General features: G+C 40.0%; 2 protein-coding genes and 1 pseudogene across 3 annotated transcripts; all 3 read left to right on the forward strand.

Annotated features, from left to right (window-relative positions):
- Nucleotides 1-1,045: 1,045 nt before the first annotated feature.
- Nucleotides 1,046-7,016, forward strand: LOC111479342 (probable acyl-CoA dehydrogenase IBR3). Its single transcript, XM_023123940.1, has 17 exons — nt 1,046-1,298; nt 1,408-1,542; nt 2,125-2,265; nt 2,338-2,469; nt 2,647-2,832; nt 2,957-3,034; nt 3,150-3,269; nt 3,998-4,096; nt 4,171-4,288; nt 4,373-4,647; nt 4,740-4,934; nt 5,168-5,310; nt 5,481-5,565; nt 5,642-5,851; nt 6,015-6,167; nt 6,247-6,351; nt 6,622-7,016. The coding sequence occupies exons 1-17, from the start codon at nt 1,164-1,166 to the stop codon at nt 6,811-6,813; spliced, it is 2,502 nt and encodes an 833-aa protein (XP_022979708.1). The 5' UTR covers nt 1,046-1,163; the 3' UTR covers nt 6,814-7,016.
- On the forward strand, nt 7,008-9,593 carry LOC111479250 (annotated as a pseudogene).
- A 339-nt stretch (nt 9,594-9,932) lies between these two features.
- LOC111479354 (condensin-2 complex subunit H2-like) lies at nt 9,933-14,255 on the forward strand. 2 transcript variants are annotated; one of them, XM_023123961.1, is made up of 12 exons: nt 9,933-10,064; nt 10,203-10,386; nt 10,502-10,601; nt 11,114-11,220; nt 11,305-11,444; nt 11,525-11,945; nt 12,032-12,207; nt 12,281-12,451; nt 12,555-12,650; nt 13,203-13,304; nt 13,396-13,554; nt 13,639-14,255. In XM_023123961.1, the coding sequence occupies exons 2-12, from the start codon at nt 10,203-10,205 to the stop codon at nt 13,912-13,914; spliced, it is 1,932 nt and encodes a 643-aa protein (XP_022979729.1). In that variant the 5' UTR covers nt 9,933-10,064; the 3' UTR covers nt 13,915-14,255. The 2 variants fall into 2 exon arrangements, with proteins under 2 accessions (XP_022979729.1, XP_022979730.1); XM_023123962.1 differs by lacking the exon at nt 9,933-10,064 and having other exon boundaries at nt 10,230-10,386; nt 10,495-10,601.
- The last annotated feature ends 5,941 nt before the right edge of the window (nt 14,256-20,196 follow it).

Here is a 20,196-nt window from a genome sequence, read left to right on the forward strand (position 1 = left end):
TTGGAGAATGGAACGAAGAGTTGCTTATAAGGGTGTGGAAACCTCTCTCTAGTAGATGCATTTTAAAATCGTAAGATTGATGATACATAACGAGCTAAAACAAATAATATTTGTTAGGGGGGTTTGAGCTGTTACAAACACGAGCCATTTTAGCGTACAAAGTACGAGCAATTGATTATTGATTGTAAACCAATACAAATTCTTTTAACATCGCGTGTCCTCACTTGCATGTTTTCTAGGAAAATTGTCATATCTTTGCGATCACTCTCGTGGGTTGGTTCGTTCATGTATCATTTATTCATTCGGGTGTCAAAAATATTATTATTGTTTTTTTGAGAAATTAGATAAAAATTCGGATAATTTAAGTGTGATTATTGCATAGGCTTGAAAGTATAATTGAAACTCCTATGATTCAAAATTTAATGCGAACCGGTACAAGTTTGAAGCTGCAACCACAATTATAATGACAAAAACATTTGGAGAAAATTTAATGCGAACATTTGGAGATATTATTAATCAGATGTAACATCCAATAATAGCAATAGCCTTTTCATGTTCTTTATTTAAAATAATATTTTTATCTCTTCATTAATTTTATTTAACGTGAATAATGCATTTCCAGATAACTTTTGAAAATACAACATTTTTTTTTTGTATTTTCGAAATTAATACATATAATCTTAATAGAAAGAAAAATAATTTGTTTTTTTTTTAATAGGCTCATATTAGCATAAAATAATAATATATATTTTATTTATTGAATTTTACCAATTGAAAATTTTTATTTTAAATATTAGACTATAAAAATTTGAATATCTAATTTGAAAGAAGATCTGAATCTATGGGTATGTTTTTTTTGTCATAGTGACACTCAAACACTCGGTGTACAAGTAAGTTGTGTGAAAATCGAATTTGCGGATAATCTTGACGTGTGATCGAGTCTCGAGTTATTGAAGTATTAGTTCTTATAACTTTGGTTTGAGTTTTCAACATCTACCCCAAACCATATATATATATATATAATTGGGTAATGATGTGACACTCTTGCCCTCGGATTTGATGTCATTCCTTGGTTAGCGTGGTCGTTCTTCTTGACCTGATCCAATTTTACATTGGAATTCTCGGGATTCTTGTGATCTAAATCCTCTACTGATACCTCAACCATGGCGAAGCGCACGTTTGATCTGCTAGGCCATGTTCGTCCTGCTCACGAGCTTGACCTCAATGCCTTGCTCCATTACTGTTCCGCTAATGTTCCTGCTTTTCCTCCCTCCCCATCTAATTTCCGCGTCTCTCAGGTACGTCTCCGTTTCGCTTCCCCCTTGCGTTCTTATTGTTCTAATTTGATCGGTGTAGTGTATTGGCGTTGATTGATTTGTGTTGTCTCTTCTCATCTTTGGAGATTAGTTCGGACATGGCCAATCAAATCCGACTTATCTTATCGAAGTTGCTTCCGGAGCTTCTTCGAAACGGTATGTTTTGAGGAAGAAACCACCGGGGACGCTACTCCAGTCTGCTCATGCCGTTGAAAGGGAGTTTCAGGTGCTAATTAGTCTCTTATTTGGCCAGAAATATTTTGTTCTTGATTTCATCAAAGGATAGAAATGAACCCGAACGAGAATGATCGCAACTTCATTTAACTTTCATTAAGTGATCAAAAGCGACTGTGCTCTATTCATATAGAAGAGCTATAGTGAATACAGCTGAAAATGAGTACAACTGTTTTATCTCAAAGAATATCAGTGCGCCATCTAGAATCACAACCCTCCACAATAGTATGATATTGTCCACTTTAAGTATAAACTCCTGCAGATTTGCTTTTGGTTTCTCCAAAAAGCCTCGTACCAATGGAGATGTATTCCTTACTTATAAACCCATGATCATCCCCTTAATTAACCAATGTGGGACTCCCTCTCAATGATCCTATATCGAATTACTGCATTTATTCGAGCGATCAACGCAATTTAAAAAAAAGAATCGCTTATTCCTCCGTCTCTCAAACAATTTCCTGATAAAAAAAGCTAATAGTAAAAAGAAGAGTGATACTTCATGTACTTTTCCAAATTGCAGTTGCAATGAGAACTTTAAGGTTATGATTTTCAGTTTCAAATTTTGATTTGATAGGTTCTTCGAGCATTAGGTGATTACACTCAAGTTCCAGTTCCTAAAGTTTTCTGCCTGTGTTCTGATTCAAGCGTAATTGGTACTCCTTTTTATATTATGGAGTACTTGGACGGACGAATATTCCTAGACCCCAATTTGGTGGTACGTCTATTATGTTGTGAAGTTTTACCAGCTATTGAATTACTTCTAATGGATTGAATGTTATTGCATTAGGGAGTTGCGCCCGAAACTAGAAGAGCAATATATTTAGAAGCTGCGAAATGTTTAGCTTCTCTTCATTCAGTTGATGTTAATGCCATCAGTCTAGAAAAATATGGGCAACCGAAAAATTACTGTAAGCGACAGGTGTGCCCAAAATCTTTATGCTGTTCTTGATTACGAGTCCTTGAAATTCTCTTTCATACGTTATATTGCAAGGATATTTCACCAGAAGGGTAAAGAAATGGTCATAATAACGTTGTTGGCCAAACCGTGTAATATAAAAAGAAACATTGCTTATAAACTTCTGTTTATTTTTCCTAGATTGAGAGATGGGCAAAGCAGTATATTGCATCAACCAGTGATGGTAAAGTAGATGGAAATCCAAAAATGTTTGCGTTAATTGATTGGTTACGGCGACATATTCCTTCAGAAGATTCTTCAGGTGTCACAGCTGGTCTAGTCCATGGAGATTTTCGAATTGATAATCTTATATTTCATCCCACTGAGGTTTGCTATTTCTTCTAAATAAATATTTCCTCTGCCCTCCTTTTGTATTGAACTTGTTCATCCAAGAGGATTAGTTCTAAAGTCAGGTGCCCTGTTATCGTTGTCTCATGCTCTGACGGTGCAGGACCGAGTAATTGGCATTCTTGATTGGGAGCTATCCACGGTGGGAAATCAAATGTGTGATGTTGCTTATTTCTGTCTGGTATGTAGGGAATTTCCCTTTGTAACTTGTAACATTAGCATACTGTTAATTGTTGGATAATTTGTATTCATGTGTTCTCACAATTTGAGGCCGTATAACTTCCATTTCGTTTCAGCCTTACATCCTGGACTCGCACTCTGACCGTCCAAATACAGCCCAGGGTTTTAACAATATAGGAACTTCAGAAGGGATTCCTTCATTAGCAGAATGTTTGGCTTATTACTGTTCTATCACTGTAAGTGGCTATTGTCAGTATTATTCAATCAAGTAGTTGGGTTTTGCGGCAATCTTACAAATGTTTTTCCTTCCATGAGGGTATAACCAAAATTTGGTTCATACTTTTCCACCATGGGAATGATTGTTGTTATATTTCATCTTCCTCTTTTTCAAGGATTTAGGGCTTTACATTGGAAAAATAATGCAGCGACTTCACATATCCTAGCGAACTTTGACATCTAAAAACCTTCATTACATGCGGTTATGAGAAACCCTGCACCTGTAAGATTGAATATCCGATAGTAGAATCAACGAGCTAATCTATCCTGAGTAAGGGATATAAGGGATAACAGTATTTAGGGCAAGCTCGGGGATTAGGTAGTTACAAAAGAAAAGCCCTTCCTTATCAGTCTAAACCAAGACGTTCTATTTCTAATACTCAAATCAAAAGGTTAGTCTGATTTCTACATTCCTTACCACCGGGGATTCCCCTATCCTCACTGTAGGAACATACTGAGGCCATTCACTGTTCATTGCATGATCTGTGTCTGGTTTCTTATTGTATGATACAGATAAAAATTGACTTAAATTGAATTTAAGATATTTTTTTAGGTTGATATATAATTGGTCCATTGGAAATAAATGTTCACAGGCAATTGCATGTTCTAGCTGAGGTAACTGAAGGTTCAGTGTTTAAAATTTATGCAACTGGTTCTTGATGCACACTTGGGAATTTCCTTGTTGCAGGGAAGACCATGGCCATTTTCTACTTGGAAGTTTTATGTTGCCTTTTCCATTTTCCGAGGTGCTGCGATCTATGCTGGAATTTATAGTCGATGGATTATGGTATCGTCTTAGTCATTGAATAGGCAGCACGGACAAAAAACAATGAAATTTGAAGTATTCTTTTGAAAATGCAGGGAAATGCATCAGGAGGTGAGAGTGCTCGGATTGCTGGAGATAAAGCTAATGCTTTCATTGATGCTGCTTGGTCGTTTATTGAACAAAGATCATTACTTCCCGAGAATCCCCCATTTGGTAGTTCTATTGTCTTATAAAGCTTTTTGCTCCTAGTAGAACATAACCCTTTAGTAAGGTGCTATTTCCCTTTTACAACTTCAGATTCAATTGTACAAGTTGATTCACAATATACTGGGAAGGAGAATGAGGAATGGAGCGTCAAGAAACAAACGAACAATGGAGGAAAGTTTGTCCCCAATAAAAAAGTTATGCAGTTGAGAAACAAGTTGATTAAGTTCATGGAAGATCATATATACCCTATGGAAAATGAATTTTACAAACTTGCTCAGTCGCCCTTACGATGGACCATACACCCAGAGGAAGAGAAACTAAAGGAGATGGCTAAGAAAGAAGGCTTATGGAACTTGTGGATACCTGTTTGTATTTTGGCTCTTCTCTCATTTAATCATTTGTACTCATACTGTTATTCTTTTTAATACTAATTTAAGAAACAAGATTCTTCGTGCAGTTTGATAGTGCTGATAGAGCAAGGAAACTGCTTTTCAATGGAACTACCCCAATCCTTTCCACTGGTGTAGACAAACTTCTTCTTGGTGCTGGCCTCTCCAATCTTGAATATGGGTACCTCTGTGAGATCATGGGTCGATCAATTTGGGCACCTCAGGTGTTCAATTGTGGCGCACCTGACACTGGAAATATGGAGGTAAGATCGGATTTTATAGCCCGAATTCTGTAAGTCTGCCAGCTGAATAGATTAGACCAATGAAATAACTAGATCTGTATATACTCTTCTTTGAACTTTGTACTCGTTTACCGTTTACATTTAGAATTTAATAAATCTGTTGATATCTTCAACACGAATGGTTTGGTCAATTACAACACGGTTTAAGCAACCATTATTAGAACTGTTATTGATCATTTTGTCTTTCTCATTAGGTATTGTTACGGTATGGCAATAAACAACAACTACATGAATGGCTTATTCCTTTGCTTGAAGGGAAGATACGTTCTGGATTTGCAATGACTGAACCGCAAGTTGCATCCTCTGATGCAACAAATATTGAATGTTCAATTAAAAGGTAGCGATGTTAGACATTTATTTATAGAGAACATTTTTTCTTTCTCCTTTACGGATTTGATTCTTATTTTTTTATTAGTATTCATGTTAAATGGATTTTCTTGACTAATTTTTATACAGCATTTAGTTTGTTATTGGTATAATTACATTAAACTGTTAACGTACGGGCAGGGAAGGAGATATCTACGTCATCAATGGAAGAAAATGGTGGACGAGTGGAGCGATGGATCCGAGGTGCAGAATCCTTATAGTTATGGTTAGTTCTATCAATATTTAGAACGATAATTGAATCATCTATTGTTTTTCTAATTTATATTCTCCATTGTTTGCAGGGAAAAACAGATGTTACTGCTGCTATGCATAAGCAACAATCCATGATCTTAGTTGATATCCAGACTCCTGGCGTAGTTATTAAAAGACCACTTACAGTCTTTGGCTTTGATGACGCACCTCATGGGCATGCTGAGATATTATTTGATAATGTGCGTGTTCCTGCAACGAATATTCTACTTGGAGAGGGTCGTGGGTTCGAAATTGCGCAGGTAATTGCCGTATCCTATGCATTTTCGTGCTTGCAAAATATGGTTGTTTCCTTTTGTCATCGCTATGTTTACGCAATTGACCTATCCAGTGCTCTGATGTCCATGGAGTTGCTTGCTTACTGCACCGTGTATGACTTTCGTTTGGCTCGGTATTTCATTCCAGGGTAGGCTGGGCCCAGGGAGGCTGCACCATTGCATGAGGTTAGTAGGAGCTGCAGAGCGAGGCATGCAGATGGCGGTTCAGAGGGCTCTTAGTAGAAAAGTGTTTGGAAAGTTGATTGCCGAGCAGGGTTCGTTCCTTGCAGACATTGCCAAGGTATTTGGATGGTGAACCATAACGTAAATCATAAAATCACGTTCCATGTAATCATATTCCGTGGCTACTTTTGTGTCAGTGTCGCGTGGAGCTTGAGAGAACGAGACTGCTGGTTCTCGAAGCAGCAGATCAGTTGGATCGGCTCGGAAACAAGAAAGCACGTGGGACAATTGCGATGGCCAAGGTAAATTTTCTAACAATTGCAAGAGCTAAGCTAAGTTTGTAGTCTCTCGTTCCATTAATTAGTGTTAAAGGTTTTTTTGCGATACGAGAGAACGTGACACGTATAGAATTAGTCATACGATCTATATATATTTAACTACGACAAAATTCAACAGAATGCAGTAATTTAAGACTATTTTTGTGAGTATGAGGTAAGATTTATAGATTTCGCTCCCGTTTTCGTTTTTCGTCACAGATGTTTCAATGAATATCTTGGTGAAACTTGGTACAGGTTGCAGCTCCAAATATGGCATTGCAGATTCTGGACATGGCAATGCAAGTCCATGGTGCAGGTGGCTTGTCCTCTGACACTGTTCTTGCTCATCTCTGGGCTACTACAAGAACCTTGAGAATAGCAGATGGCCCTGATGAAGTTCATTTAGGAACCATCGCCAAGTTGGAGCTTCGGAGAGCTAAGCTTTGAAAATTAGAAGGAAAGGGGATATTGGGAACTGATAAAACCCGTAAAAAGGACATGGTTGAAACTCAGTTAAAAGAGAAACGGACTGTTATTTGGTCGACTCTATTCTTCTCATTCGAGGATCCAATATGCGAATAATAAACTTTTCAATACTCTTACATAGAAGAATCGAAATAAAACAAAGGCATCCATCTGATATGCAAAAATTGGAAGCACGTAAGTTTCGTATGGAAATTTGAATTTCTGACTTCTTAATCAAGAACATGTTTTGATCTGGTGATTTGATCGGGTGATGCACGAGTTGACAAATATGAACTCATATAAACACGATAATATTGACAAGGTAATCATAGGCTAACAAATAATCAAATAGGTTAAGAATGCTATTAATACCCTCTACAAATATAAGCCATTCCTTAATAGACTACATGATGCTCGAGTAATTATGGGATAAACCGAAGCAAAATTAGAGATTTTGTTGTTCACAATAAGTGAAAACGTCAATTGAAAGACAAGAAGATTCATTCTCAACCAACATATCAAACATATTTTACAACATATTAAAAAAATTTATCTTATTTATGTTAATTTGCTACCATTTCTAATCAAACTCGTACTAAACAAACAAGCCTAACTTAACCAAATAGCTAATAAGTACTACAAAGATTGTGTCGATTTTGACACATAATTGGCAAAGTTATATTAGTCTTAATTTAATGAATAAATGTAATTAAATTAAGCGTAAGTTTAAATTTAGACGGAAAAGTCAGCTGTTGATTTAGAGGAAAAAGTCAAAAGACCAAAAAAATGTTCTCGAACATTAACTGTATTAACTGTCATTTCGGATCAAAATAAAAAATAAAAAATTATATATATAAAAGAAAAATACAAAAATTGAGAATCTCTGGAAAAAAAAAAAAACACGTCAAATGATGACGATGGAGGGAAGAACAAGAAGGCCGCCCTTATCGGCGTGTCTTCATTGTTTCTCGTTGCCATGGTAGTTGCGGTGGCCGTCGGCGTCAACCGGAATGACCCCGATGAAATTAGTAGCAGAAGTGGTGGCGGAGGCACGTCGGAGATCTCCACCTCCGTCAAAGCGATTAAAGCCCTTTGTCACCGACTACCAAGAAACTTGCATAAAATCACTCTCCGGAGTCAACACGAGCAACCCACGTGAGCTAATCAAGGTCGGATTCCAATCTAACATCAATGAACTCAAATCTGCCATTGCAAAATCCGCCACCCTAAAAGAATTCGCCTCCGATCCCAAGGCCAAACCAGCACTCGACGTTTGTAACGAGGTTGTAGAGTACGCAATTGACGATCTCATAATGTCATTTGATAGAATCAATATTAACAAAATTACTGATTACATCAAGGATCTTAAGGTTTGGCTTAGTGCCACGTTGACATTGCAAGAAACTTGTGTGGATGCATTCGATAATGTTACTGGCGATACTGGTGATAAAATGAGGTAATTATTGAAGATGTCGAAGGAAATGACCGCCAATGGACTTGGAATGGTGAGTGAGGTTACTTCCATTTTGTCCTCTTTTGGGATGTCATCGGTCGAATGACGATTGTTGGGGGAGGAATCTAATAAAGAGGAAGAAGAACCATAATGGATCAACAACCGGCGCGGGCTACTCCAAGCCACCCCGAAAACCATCCAGCCCAACGTTGTGGTAGCTAAAGACGGAAGTGGGAAGTACAAGACGGTGAATGAAGCGTTATTTGATATCCCCAAGAAAAGCAATAAAACATTTGTGATTTATGTGAAGGAAGGAGTTTACGAAGGAGAAAGAAAAGGAACTCGCTTAACTCGCTAGGCCTTCGGAACAAAGAAAGGTGATGATGAACAAAAGTATGACGTGGGTGATGATGATTGGAGACGGCCCGAATAAGACCAAGATTACCTCCAACAAGAACTTTGCCGATGGAACACCCACATTCAAAACCGCTACCGTTGGTAAGTTTATACTAATAACTCCATAAAAACATGTTTGAAATTGAGTTATGAACTCCCAAATCTTGTATACATGTTGATGACAAAAACATAGCGGTGGTTGGAACCAACTTCATTGCCAAGGACATGTGGTTCGAGAACTCGGCTGGACCAAAAAAACATCAAGCAGTAGCACTCCGAGTTCAATCCGACATGTCAATCTTTTACAATTGTCAAATGGACGGTTACCAAGATACACTTTACACTCACACCCATCGTCAATTCTATCGAGACTGCACCATCACTGGAACCATTGACTTCATCTTCGGTAATGCAGCCGTCGTCTTCCAAAATTGTAAGATTTTCGTGAGGAAACCATTGTCGAATCAACAATGCATCGTCACCGCTCAAGGGCGAAGCCAACGGAAGGAGCCCACCGCCATAATCCTGCAGAACTGCCTCATCTCCTCCACCCCTGACTACTTCCCTATCCGCCACACCTACAAGGCCTACCTTGGGCGCCCATGGAAGCAATACTCAAGAACCATCATTTTGCAATGCAAAATCGATGACTTAATCCAGCCTGAAGGGTGGCTTCCATGGATGGACGATTTTGCTCTCAATACATTGTTTTACTCCGAGTACAATTGTAGGGGAGCTGGCTCAAAGAAGGACAAACGAGTCAAGTGGAGGGGAATTAAGCAAATTACTCCCGAGCACGCTATCGATTTCACCGCTGGGTTATTTATTCGAGGTAATCCATGGATTAAGCCTACTGGAGTTCCGTACACTTCTGGTATGATGACATTGTTGCAAGAAGAATTGACCGTGTAAATAATTATGGTTTTAGGATTTTGAATTTTAAAAAACTCTTAATTTATGAGATTTTTTTCCTTCAATTTTGTTCTAACTTTTTGTTACATCTCAGAGGGTGTTTAATAACATTTATTATTTTAATTTTTGTAATTTGCTTGGTTTTTTTTTTCCACAATTACCCTTGGGGAAGCCCAAATCGGCCCAATAGTTGAGCCCATAAAGCCCAAAACTTTGGCCCGTCTGCCTAAAATGGAAGCCCAATTCGGATCAATAGTTGAGCCTAGAAAGCCCAAAACCTTGGCCCGTCCAATTATTTCCTTCATCGTTTCCACCGGCTCCATTGCGAGAGAGCGGGAAAACGGCCAGGACAGAACAATTTTGAATCGTCTTCCGTCCCAAATCGGCAGAGCAACGAGAAGCCAAGAACTGGAGAAGAACAACTGGTTGGATTTCTCCGATCTTCTCTTCACTTTAACACTCCATTTCTCAGGTAAGTTTCATTAGATGTACAGACGAAGTATTCGTCGGACATCCGTCAGTTTTTTTTCGTCAAATTGTTAGCCCTAGGGCTCCATTTGAAGTCAAAGCACCAACGTATCGAAGGCGGATTTCAATTTTTAATTTCAAGATGACTAGTAAAACCGGCGGTACTGGAGAGGCTGCTTTCCACATGCTGCAGCCGGAGCGTGACCTTCGGTTGAATTGGGAAGTCGACCTCGCTGAGAAGCTTGAAAGTTATTTGTTGCAGATTTGCACCGGTGAGTTTCAGTCCGGCGAAGATGAGAATCACAATTCTGTCAATTTTGCTGAAGGTGAGGGTTCTTTTTTTTTTTTCCCCCTATCAATTTTCAATTTCTGGATGTTTTGCGTTGTGGACTACTTTATGTTTCTGACTGCGTTGTGTGCTTGGGATTTTTGAGGGTGTAGCTGCTCTGCTTCTTCAAGGTTCGATTCAGGTGTACAGTCGTAAGGTTGAATACCTCTACTCATTGGTTTTGCGAGCTTTGGAGTTCCTCTCCGAAAAGAGGTTTGATTATTTTATCCAATTTTTTTGTCTTAATAATTAGTTCTGGAAATTGCATGATAACGACTCATTAAAAATCTGGAACCTACATGAATAATTTCTTGATGTCTGAGCAAAAATTAAGATTATTACGTTGCGAGTCTCCCTATCATTCAAGGCTCTTCTAAGGTGGAAATTATTAAATGCCCTGACCCAATTGAATAAAGAACATATATGCAAGAACCATTCTTCAGAGAAAAAAAGGGTCATTTTATGTCAACCATCTTGTTCGGCCTCTGAAACCCAAGCTTGAAAGTTGAATGACTAACATCTCCCATTGCCGAACGTGTGAAACAAAGGGTCATTTTGAATGGACAGCAGAATTAGGGAAATTTTTGAGTTTTGACCTACCATTTTTCATTATCTGCTTGGTTGAAGCCCATTCAACTGAGGCAAATTATTGCTTGGGATCGTGTTATGTTATTTATTATTATTTTTTCCTTTTAATTGTTTTCAAAACATTTTTATTCAAACAGGCAGCAGGATCATTTGGAAGGGACCTCAATCGAGGCTGAACAAGATGGTTCTCATAAAATTGCTGAGGATGAAAACGACCTATTTTGGGTTTCAGAGGAGGTGCCAGGTCGCTTATCAGTTGTATGTCATAGTGCAACTAGTGAAGTACTTTAATATTGTTTCATTTGTGATTCAAATCTACATATTGCAGTTGACACGAAGAATACTTTGGAGAGTACCAAAGAAGATGCTTGGTTAAATCAAACTGTAAAGCCTCCAGCAAATTTAGTCGTTCTTGAAGGTGATTGTTTGGATGCATCTGGTGACAATGGTGAACTAGATTCATACTTGGTAATTGGTGCTATAATTAATTAACGTTTTTACTTTTCATATCATTTGACAATTAATCGTAACTTCTTATAATCATGCAGTTGGCCTCCACTAGTGATATTTTCCAAGACTTCGTTCTCTTAGATTCATGTGATGCTGAGGCAGTTCAAGATTTTTTGAATGGTGGTAATAAGTTTGGCCAAAGCCATAATGGTGGATTCAGAGGCAGCTCAACCCACAGGGGTTTTCAGTCTCCCTCTAGACGTTCTGGTGGAAGTATGCAGAAATCATCAGTAGGAAAGACTCAGGGTGCTAATGTCGCTCGGTCACCGTTTTCCAATCATTGCTTCGTGTCTGATCCTCCATCTTGTGATAATTTTGCCAATGAAAATCATGAATTTGACATGGATGCTGAGAATTCAGAACTAGATGATTCAAATGGTTCTGAAGACGATTATGATCCTTGGAAGCCTTTGAATCCTCATGAACCAGGAAATTTAAAAATAAAATCATTTAGAAAAGGTTGCTGACCTACTTCTACTTACATCATTTCCTATTCATCCTTGCTTAAAAGTTAATGTTTCTTCTCTTTTCTTACCTCTTAGCAGTAAAAGCTTTTAAAAAGAATTATGTCAATTCTGGTAAGCATGAGTCTGTAGCTGCTTTGTTTCCACTAGCTAAATTACAAGGCCCAGTTAGCCCAGAGTTCGCGAAGCTTTGGGAAGAGCAGCACCAAGCCTTTGAAACACATAGCGAGTCCAATTCTGCTTTATTATATGAAAAGGTACAGCTTTGTGGTATGTTGTTATTAGTAAAGCATTTCCTATAGTTTATGACACTAGTTATTGTGACTACAGCTGCGAAATTCACTTATCAATGAAGATAGAAGTTGTGATTCCCCTTATGATGTGGAAGATGACAATATTGATAATGGTTTCGAAGATGTAATGCCTGATATCAATCCGCCAGATATGGATGATCCCTATAATCATTATATGGACGAGTCTTCGTGGTTAGGGAGTGAAAAGGTTGAGTAAACTCTAGTATGTTGTAGAGTACAAGACGTTCTTATTGTACGCTGAATTTCTTTTCTGAATTACTATTGATTGTTAACTTATGGATTTTATGCAGCATGATGCGGCTGCTCATTTTGATAAGGGTGAAACATATGAACCTGAATTTCTCTTTTCGCATTCAAGTCGAGAAGATTTTTGTTGCCCTCATCTTGTAAGTGGTGTCGGTGGATTTGTCCCTGCGCTTTACCTATCAGGCTCTATATTTATGATTTTTTATTTGTATTAGTTTGCCTTCTATTGAGTAAATTCCCCATGTTTCCAAGCTTCGTTTCACTTGCATATACTCATTTACATTTTACTGATCTGGAATATCTTGGTTGGTTATGGAGTGTATGTGGAACACATTCTTGTTTGTTGATCAAAAGCAAAATAACTTGTTCAAGTTCTTAACACTATGCCGTAGTGTTTTTAAATAATGAATGGCACATGGGTAGGTTTTGGTTTGTATTTTTGTCAGTCCTAGAATTTGTTCTAGTAGATTTATAAAGTTGTTAGACAGAATTGTTCACTTAAGTTTCCTTCAAACTTAGTACATTATGCACATTATTTTAGTAGATAGACTTGCAGGAGCATTTGGAATTTATAACAATGAAGGATGGAAAACTTGGAGTACATATCCACATATGAAAATCATGCCTAGATTATTATTATCTTTTATACATGCTTCTGGTATATAGTCGCCTAAAATTTCTCTCTTTTATAGGACACACTCCTTGCAAGCATTGCCGAGACTGAGAATCCTACTGAAATGGCCACTCGAGTCTCTACGTGGAAACAGAATATTGAACACAATTTGGAAGAGCAAGTAATAATATTTAATGTTGGACGTCAGTTCCATGTAGCCGATAGTTATTTCTTCTTAATTGGGGTTTGAGAGAAGTACTTTTTTGTGATAGGACAAACACCTTCCATTTGATATTCATGAATATTGCAAAGCGATTCGTGAAAAATTATCTGGTGAAGCTGACAAAGGCGGTGTAATGTCTTTCTCTGATGTTGTTGAAGGGCAGGAGAAGTACGTTGTATCACGAAGTTTTACTGCTGTTCTTCAATTGGTAATGTACTTAACAAACACTATAGAAGTATCTAGATTGGTGAAAGTTGGAACTTGAAAATTGGAATCGACAAGTCATTTTCAGGTGAACAATGAAGATGTGGAGCTGGAAGAGGACGGGGTTGATGGGGAGTCGATTGTCTATACTTATCTGAACCCGTTCCATGTTCGGCTTATTTGCCAAGACAAACGGGCGGATGAAACTCGGCATCAATTCTCAAGAAAGAGGTCCACATCTCCAGCTACGGTTGAAAATGGTAGGGATGACAATGTTAGGAATATAAACCACAAATCATCACACATCGATAAAACTCTTGAGGAATCTAGGGTGATGAGAGAATTGTCACGACAGAATTGCTAACTTCCTGTGAAACTGGGGAAGGTTGGTGGCATAAAATGCACTCCTGAAGGCAAGAGGCCAGTTGACTGACATTCTACTTGGATGACAATATTTAATGTACAATTAGCTGACTGTTTGTATATTGTATAGCAATTCAACACAGCTTGTTGTAGCATTGTTGAGCACCAACTTTTTTGTTGGGGTAATGAATATGGAAGTGTCAGCTAAGAATTTTCCTTTGTACAACGTTTTGTTTGTTCCCTCTGTTAGGTTTGTTTATTTGATGTAATTATGATCTGGAGGGAGATGTATGTATGAAAGGAAAAGTGTATATTAACCATGTAACCGTTTGATTCTTGCCCTATTTTCAGGTTTCCATCGCTCAAGCTTGAAATCTATTAGATTAACGGCCATATGTAATAGGCCAAAGCGGACAATATCGGTTAACAGTGGGCTTGGGCTGTTACAAATGATGTTAAAGCCAGACACTGGGTGGTGTGCCAATTGTCACGATCATGCTCGTCCAGGGCATGTTGCCCATGGCCGCATACCCATGACAAACCAAACCCTTGTCATGTCTTTTCATTCTAGTGTTTTTACTTTTGTAGTTTTAGGGCGTATGACGCCTCAAAAATATCATGTCTAGGCTTGACAGACATGAAATGTCTCAGAATGTACTATAGGGAGATATGATTACTTGTCAACTTCCCCCTACCCAAGGTTATATATGCTAAGCCGTTGCTATCTCTCTCTTGCTTGCTTATATAATGTCTCTTTCAAAAATCTCTCTTTTTAAAGTCTTTCTACCCTCGTTTTCTAAAACCTTCTTTTAAAATCGAGGCTAGAGGTTCGATCATACGTCACTTGGCCGTAGGCGACGCAAGAACAAATTGACTTAGCTCACTTATCGTTGGAAAGTGAGTGTCGCACAATCGCTAATCCGCTGCCTTCAAAAGTGCGATTGTGTCAAGTGGTATCAAAGCTTTGTTAGCTCTGTGGCACAGTAAAGACTGAAACCATGTTGGCGACAAAGTCGACACCCAAAGCACAAGCCGACTGGCTTACGCTAATAGAGGAGGAAATGTTGTTCCTCAAAGAAGTCTCTGACACCCTCCGCTTCCTCGAAGCACGGGTGATCGAATTGAGTGGGAAAGTCATAGAAATCGACGCAATGGGCAACTGCCAGGATGGGTTGCCAATCGCAAAATTGATGTTTCGAGTGACCTCGCTCGAAGAAAGAGTTGCTCCTACGAGCAGTACAAAACCATCTGGCAGTCCGAATAGCTCTGTCGCGCACAAGGAGGGACGTGGCGAAGAGTTCGACGTGCTACAAAATACAATGATGAGCTTGTTCAATGGATTAGCTGATGAATTCAGAACAACAATCGATGACATCCAAGAAAGGATGGCCTCCATGAGCACTCGAATTGAAGTGACCATGAAAGCTGTGACGAGCCGTGGAGAACGTCACGGCTGGGCAAACTAATGCAGGGTCCAACAAACTAAGATTCCCAGATCCCAGAGCCTTCAAAGGGAATCGGGACACCAAAGAGTTGGAAAACTTCGTTTTTGATGTCGAACAGTACTTCAAAGCCACAACAGCTTGTACCGACGACAAGAAGGTGACCGTAGCCTCGATGTATCTCATAGACGACGTCAAACTGTGGTGACCTACGAAGCTGCAAGACATCGAGGATGGATTGTGCACCATTGACTTGTGGGAGGACCTCAAGAAAGAGTTGAGGGACCAATTCCTCCCCAAAAACGCAGGACATATAACAATGGAGAAACTAGTAGCCCTGAAACATACTGGAGGCATACGGGACTATGTCAGACAGTTCTCAACCCTGATGTTAGATATCAGGGGCACATCAGAGAAGGACAAGGTGTTCTTCTTTATAAATGGGTTACAGTCGTGGGCCAAGACAAAGTTACACGAGAACAAGGTCCAAACTCTAGCTGCCGCAATGGCCAGTGCCGAGAGACTCCTAGACTATGGGAACGAAGCGGGATCCCAAAGAAGAATGACACTAGCCCCAAACACTAAGGGCAAGACATACAAGCCACTAGGTCATCGAAATGGAAGGCCCAACAGACCGAACGGAGGTAACGACAGACCAAGCGGATGGACGGATAGACCTCCTCAGAACAACCAAGCGAGGACATCTTGAGGACCTTACCATCAAAGGAACCACCCGACGACGCCTTTACAATGCATACTGTGTAAATGTCCCCACAAAGTATCTTACTGTTCTCATCGGGCCTCTCCCACTGCGCTCCAAGTGTCCATTCAAGAGAGCAATGACACAAGGGTCGAGACTATGCTAGACAAGAAGGAAGATCAAGACAATCCCCGAATGGGCGCGCTTAAATTCTTGTCAGCCCTCCAACGGAAGGTTGAACCGAAGAAGATAATAGAGAAAGGGCTCATGTTCGTAGATGCGACAATAAATTCTCGACCGAGCAAGAGCACTCTGATAGATTCAGGAGCGACCCACAACTTCATCGCCGATCAAGAAGCCCGAAGATTGGGACTCACCATAGGAAAAGACCCGGGGAAAATGAAAGTTGTCAACTTTGAGGTCTTGCCTATTGTGGGAGTTTCCAAAATAGTCCCCTTCAATATAGGAGATTGGACAGGAGAGCTAGATCTTGTCGTAGGTAGCATGGACGACTTTGACGTGGTACTTGGGATGGAGTTCCTCCTAGAACACAAAGTTATCCCAATGCCACTGGCAAAATGCTTGGTGATCACCGACCGTAACTCCACAGTAATACCTGCAAGCATCAAGCAACCAGATAATCTTCGAATGATCTCGGCCATACAATTGAAAAGGGGACTCGCACAAGAGGAACCCACATTTATGGCCATACCACTGATGGAAGAAGCGACCACCGAAGAAACTGTCCCAAATGAAATCAAGAAGATACTAAACAGCTATGCCGACATAATGCCAGAGAGCTTACCCCAAACATTACCATCTCGTCGAGGCATTGATCACGAAATCGAACTCATCCCCGGGGTTAAACTGCCAGCGAAGAGCGCATACCGGATGGCTCCGCCCGAGCTAGCCGAATTAAGGAAGCAACTGGATGAGTTGCTGAAGGCGAGATTCATTCGCCCGGCAAAGGCACCCTACAGAACCCCCGTACTATTCCAGAAGAAGAAGGATGGGACGTTGCGTCTGTGTATAGACTATAGAGCCTTAAACAAGGTGACGGTACGCAACAAATATCCGCTGCCTATAATATTCGACTTGTTCGACCAACTTCACGGGGCCAAGTACTTCACGAAGTTAGACTTATGATCAGGGTATTACCAAGTACGTATTGCAGAAGGGGATGAGCCTAAGACGACATGTGTAACAAGATATGGGGCCTTCGAATTCCTAGTAATGCCCTTTGGCTTGACAAACACCCCAGCTACTTTCTACATGTTGATGAACCAAGTTTTCTACAAATACTTAGATCAGTTCGTCATAGTATACCTCGACGACATAGTTGTTTACAGCACAACCCTAGAGGAACACAAAGTGCACTTGAAGCTGGTGTTTGACAAGCTGCGGGAGAACCAACTGTATGTTAAGAAAGAGAAATGTGCATTCGCACAAACATGCATCAACTTCCTTGGACATGTCGTCAAATGTGGACAGATTAGTATGGATAGCGATAAGATAAAAGCTATCCAAGAATGGAAAGTTCCTACTTCCGTATCCGATGTGCGGTTCTTCTTAAGATTAGCCAACTACTATAGGCGGTTCGTCGAAGAGCTTTCACGACGAGCCGCCCCATTGACAGAGCTGTTGAAGAAAGACCACCCTTGGTCATGGTCAAATGATTGTCAAATGACCTTTGAAGATCTGAAAACAACCATGACGAGGGGTCCTGTCCTCGAGTTAGTAGATGTTACAAAGCCCTTTGAAATAGAAACAAATGCTTCCGATTTTGCCCTAGGTGGGGTCCTTATTCAGGAAGGTCACCTCGTCGCTTACGAAAGTCGAAAGCTCAACGATGCCGAACAGAGATACACTGTCTCCGAGAAAGAAATACTGGCTGTAGTCCATTGTCTTCGAGTATGGAGACAGTATCTCTTGGGATCACAGTTCGTAGTGAAGACGAATAACAACGCCATTTGTCACTTCTTTGATCAACCATAATTGACGGCAAAACAAGCCCGGTGGCAGGAGTCGTTGGCCGAATTCGACTTCAAGTTTGAACACAAAGCAAGAAAGAGTAATCAAGCAGCCGACACACTGAGTCGAAAGGGCGAACATGCGGCCCTGTGCATTAGCCCATATTCACTCAAGTAAGATCGATGGATTGATGCGCGACATCATCAAGAAACATTTACATAAAGACCCATCGGCCAAAGCCGTCGTCGATCTAGCTAAAGCTGGGAAAACACGACAATTTTTGGTTGAGGGAGACCTTGTGATGACAAAAGGAAACAGATTGTATATCCCAAGAACGGGAGAACTGAGGAAGAAGCTCATTCAGGAATGTCATGATACCTTATGGGCCGGACACCCTAGGTGGCAAAGAACATACGCCCTAATAAAAAAGAGGTATTTCTGGCCAAACATGCGAGACGACATCATGCAATACATCAAGTCGTGCCTCATCTGTCAACAGGACAAAGTCGAGAAAGCCAAAGTCTCAAGACTCTTGGAACCTCTACCTGTGCCAACAAGATCCTGGGAAAGTGTATCTGACTTCATAACACACCTCCCAAAAGTCGGGGAATATGATGCCATCTTGGTTATCGTAGACCGATTCTCAAAATATGCGACGTTCATCCCCACTCCCAAATTATGCTCGGCTGAACTAACAGCTCAACTATTTTTCAAACACGTTGTAAAGTTATGGGGCATTTTGTCGAGCATCATCAGTGATAGGGATGCAGATTCATTGGGACATTTTGGACTGAGTTATTCGTCTTCTTGGGAATAACCTTAAACATCTCCTCGAGTTATCACCCTCAAACCGATGGACTGACAGAACAGTTCAATTGCTTGCTCAAAGAATACTTACGTCACTTCGTCGACGCTCGCCAGAAGAACTGGATACAACTATTATATGTCGCCAAATTTTGCTTCAATTGTCAAACCAGCTCGTCTACGAGAAAGAGTCCCTTCGAAATTGTAAGTGGACGACAACCAGCCTTACCCCATATTATTGATCATCCTTATGCATGGAAAAACCCTCAAGCTCACAACTTCACAAGAGAATGGAAGCAGACAACAGATATAGCCCGGACATATTTAGAGAAGGCTTCCAAGCATATGAAAAAGTGGGCGAACAAGAAGCGTCGCCCCCTTCAATTCCGAGCAGGAGATCAAGTTCTAATCAAGCTGAAACCAGAATAGATCAGATTTCGCAGCCGAAAGGACCAGAGACTAGTTCGAAAATATGAAGGCCCGGTTGAAGTCCTTAAGAAGATCGGGGCTACCTCCTACCGAGTTGCACTACCCGCATGGATGAAAATTCACCCCGTAATTCATGTGAGCAACTTAAAGCCCTACCACCCTGACCCAGACGACGACCAACGAAATGCAATCACGAAACCGAGCATCGATATGAAGCAAAAAGAAACAAAAGAAGTAGAGGAGATCCTCGCCGACAGGGTTAGGAAGATAGGAAGACCTGTACGGATGATTCGTGAATTCCTTGTCAAATGGAAGAATCTCCCTACAGAGGAAACTAGCTGGGAACGCGTCGAAGATCTGAACTCCACTGCCACCCACATCGCAAGGTTTGAAAGTAGTCGGTTGACAGGGACGTCAATCAATTAGGTGGGGGAGGATGTCACGGTCATGTTCGTCCAGGGCGTGTTGCCCATGGCTTGGCCGTATGCGACGCAAGAACAAATTGGCTTAACAGCCAAAAAAGACAATATCTACTAGCGGTAGATTTGAGTTGTAGGATTATTGATAAGATGAGATGGGGACATGATAAAAGCTCTTTTATGGATCCACGAACCAATAGCAATTCCCAAATATTGGCGGCTACTAAAAGTGGCTTTCTGTGGCTTTGGCGGCAGCTGGTTAAGCAACCCAACCCAACTTTTCAAAAAACCTCTAAATTTTCATTATTTAATTACGGAATTTTCAAAATTATTTTAAAGTAATTTATGAACCCTTTTAGACTAAATTCTTCTAATATATATTTACTTAAATAATAATAATAAATAGATATTTAAGTAATATTGCGAAACCCTTTTATAATGGAGTCAAAATATGTATTTATTTTACATGTTGAATTAAAAAAATGCACAATAATATTAATGATTAGTAGAACTCGACG

Source organism: Cucurbita maxima, unplaced genomic scaffold (assembly GCF_002738345.1).
Source record: "Cucurbita maxima cultivar Rimu unplaced genomic scaffold, Cmax_1.0 Cma_Scf00005, whole genome shotgun sequence".
In the NCBI taxonomy this organism is placed as follows: domain Eukaryota; kingdom Viridiplantae; phylum Streptophyta; class Magnoliopsida; order Cucurbitales; family Cucurbitaceae; genus Cucurbita; species Cucurbita maxima.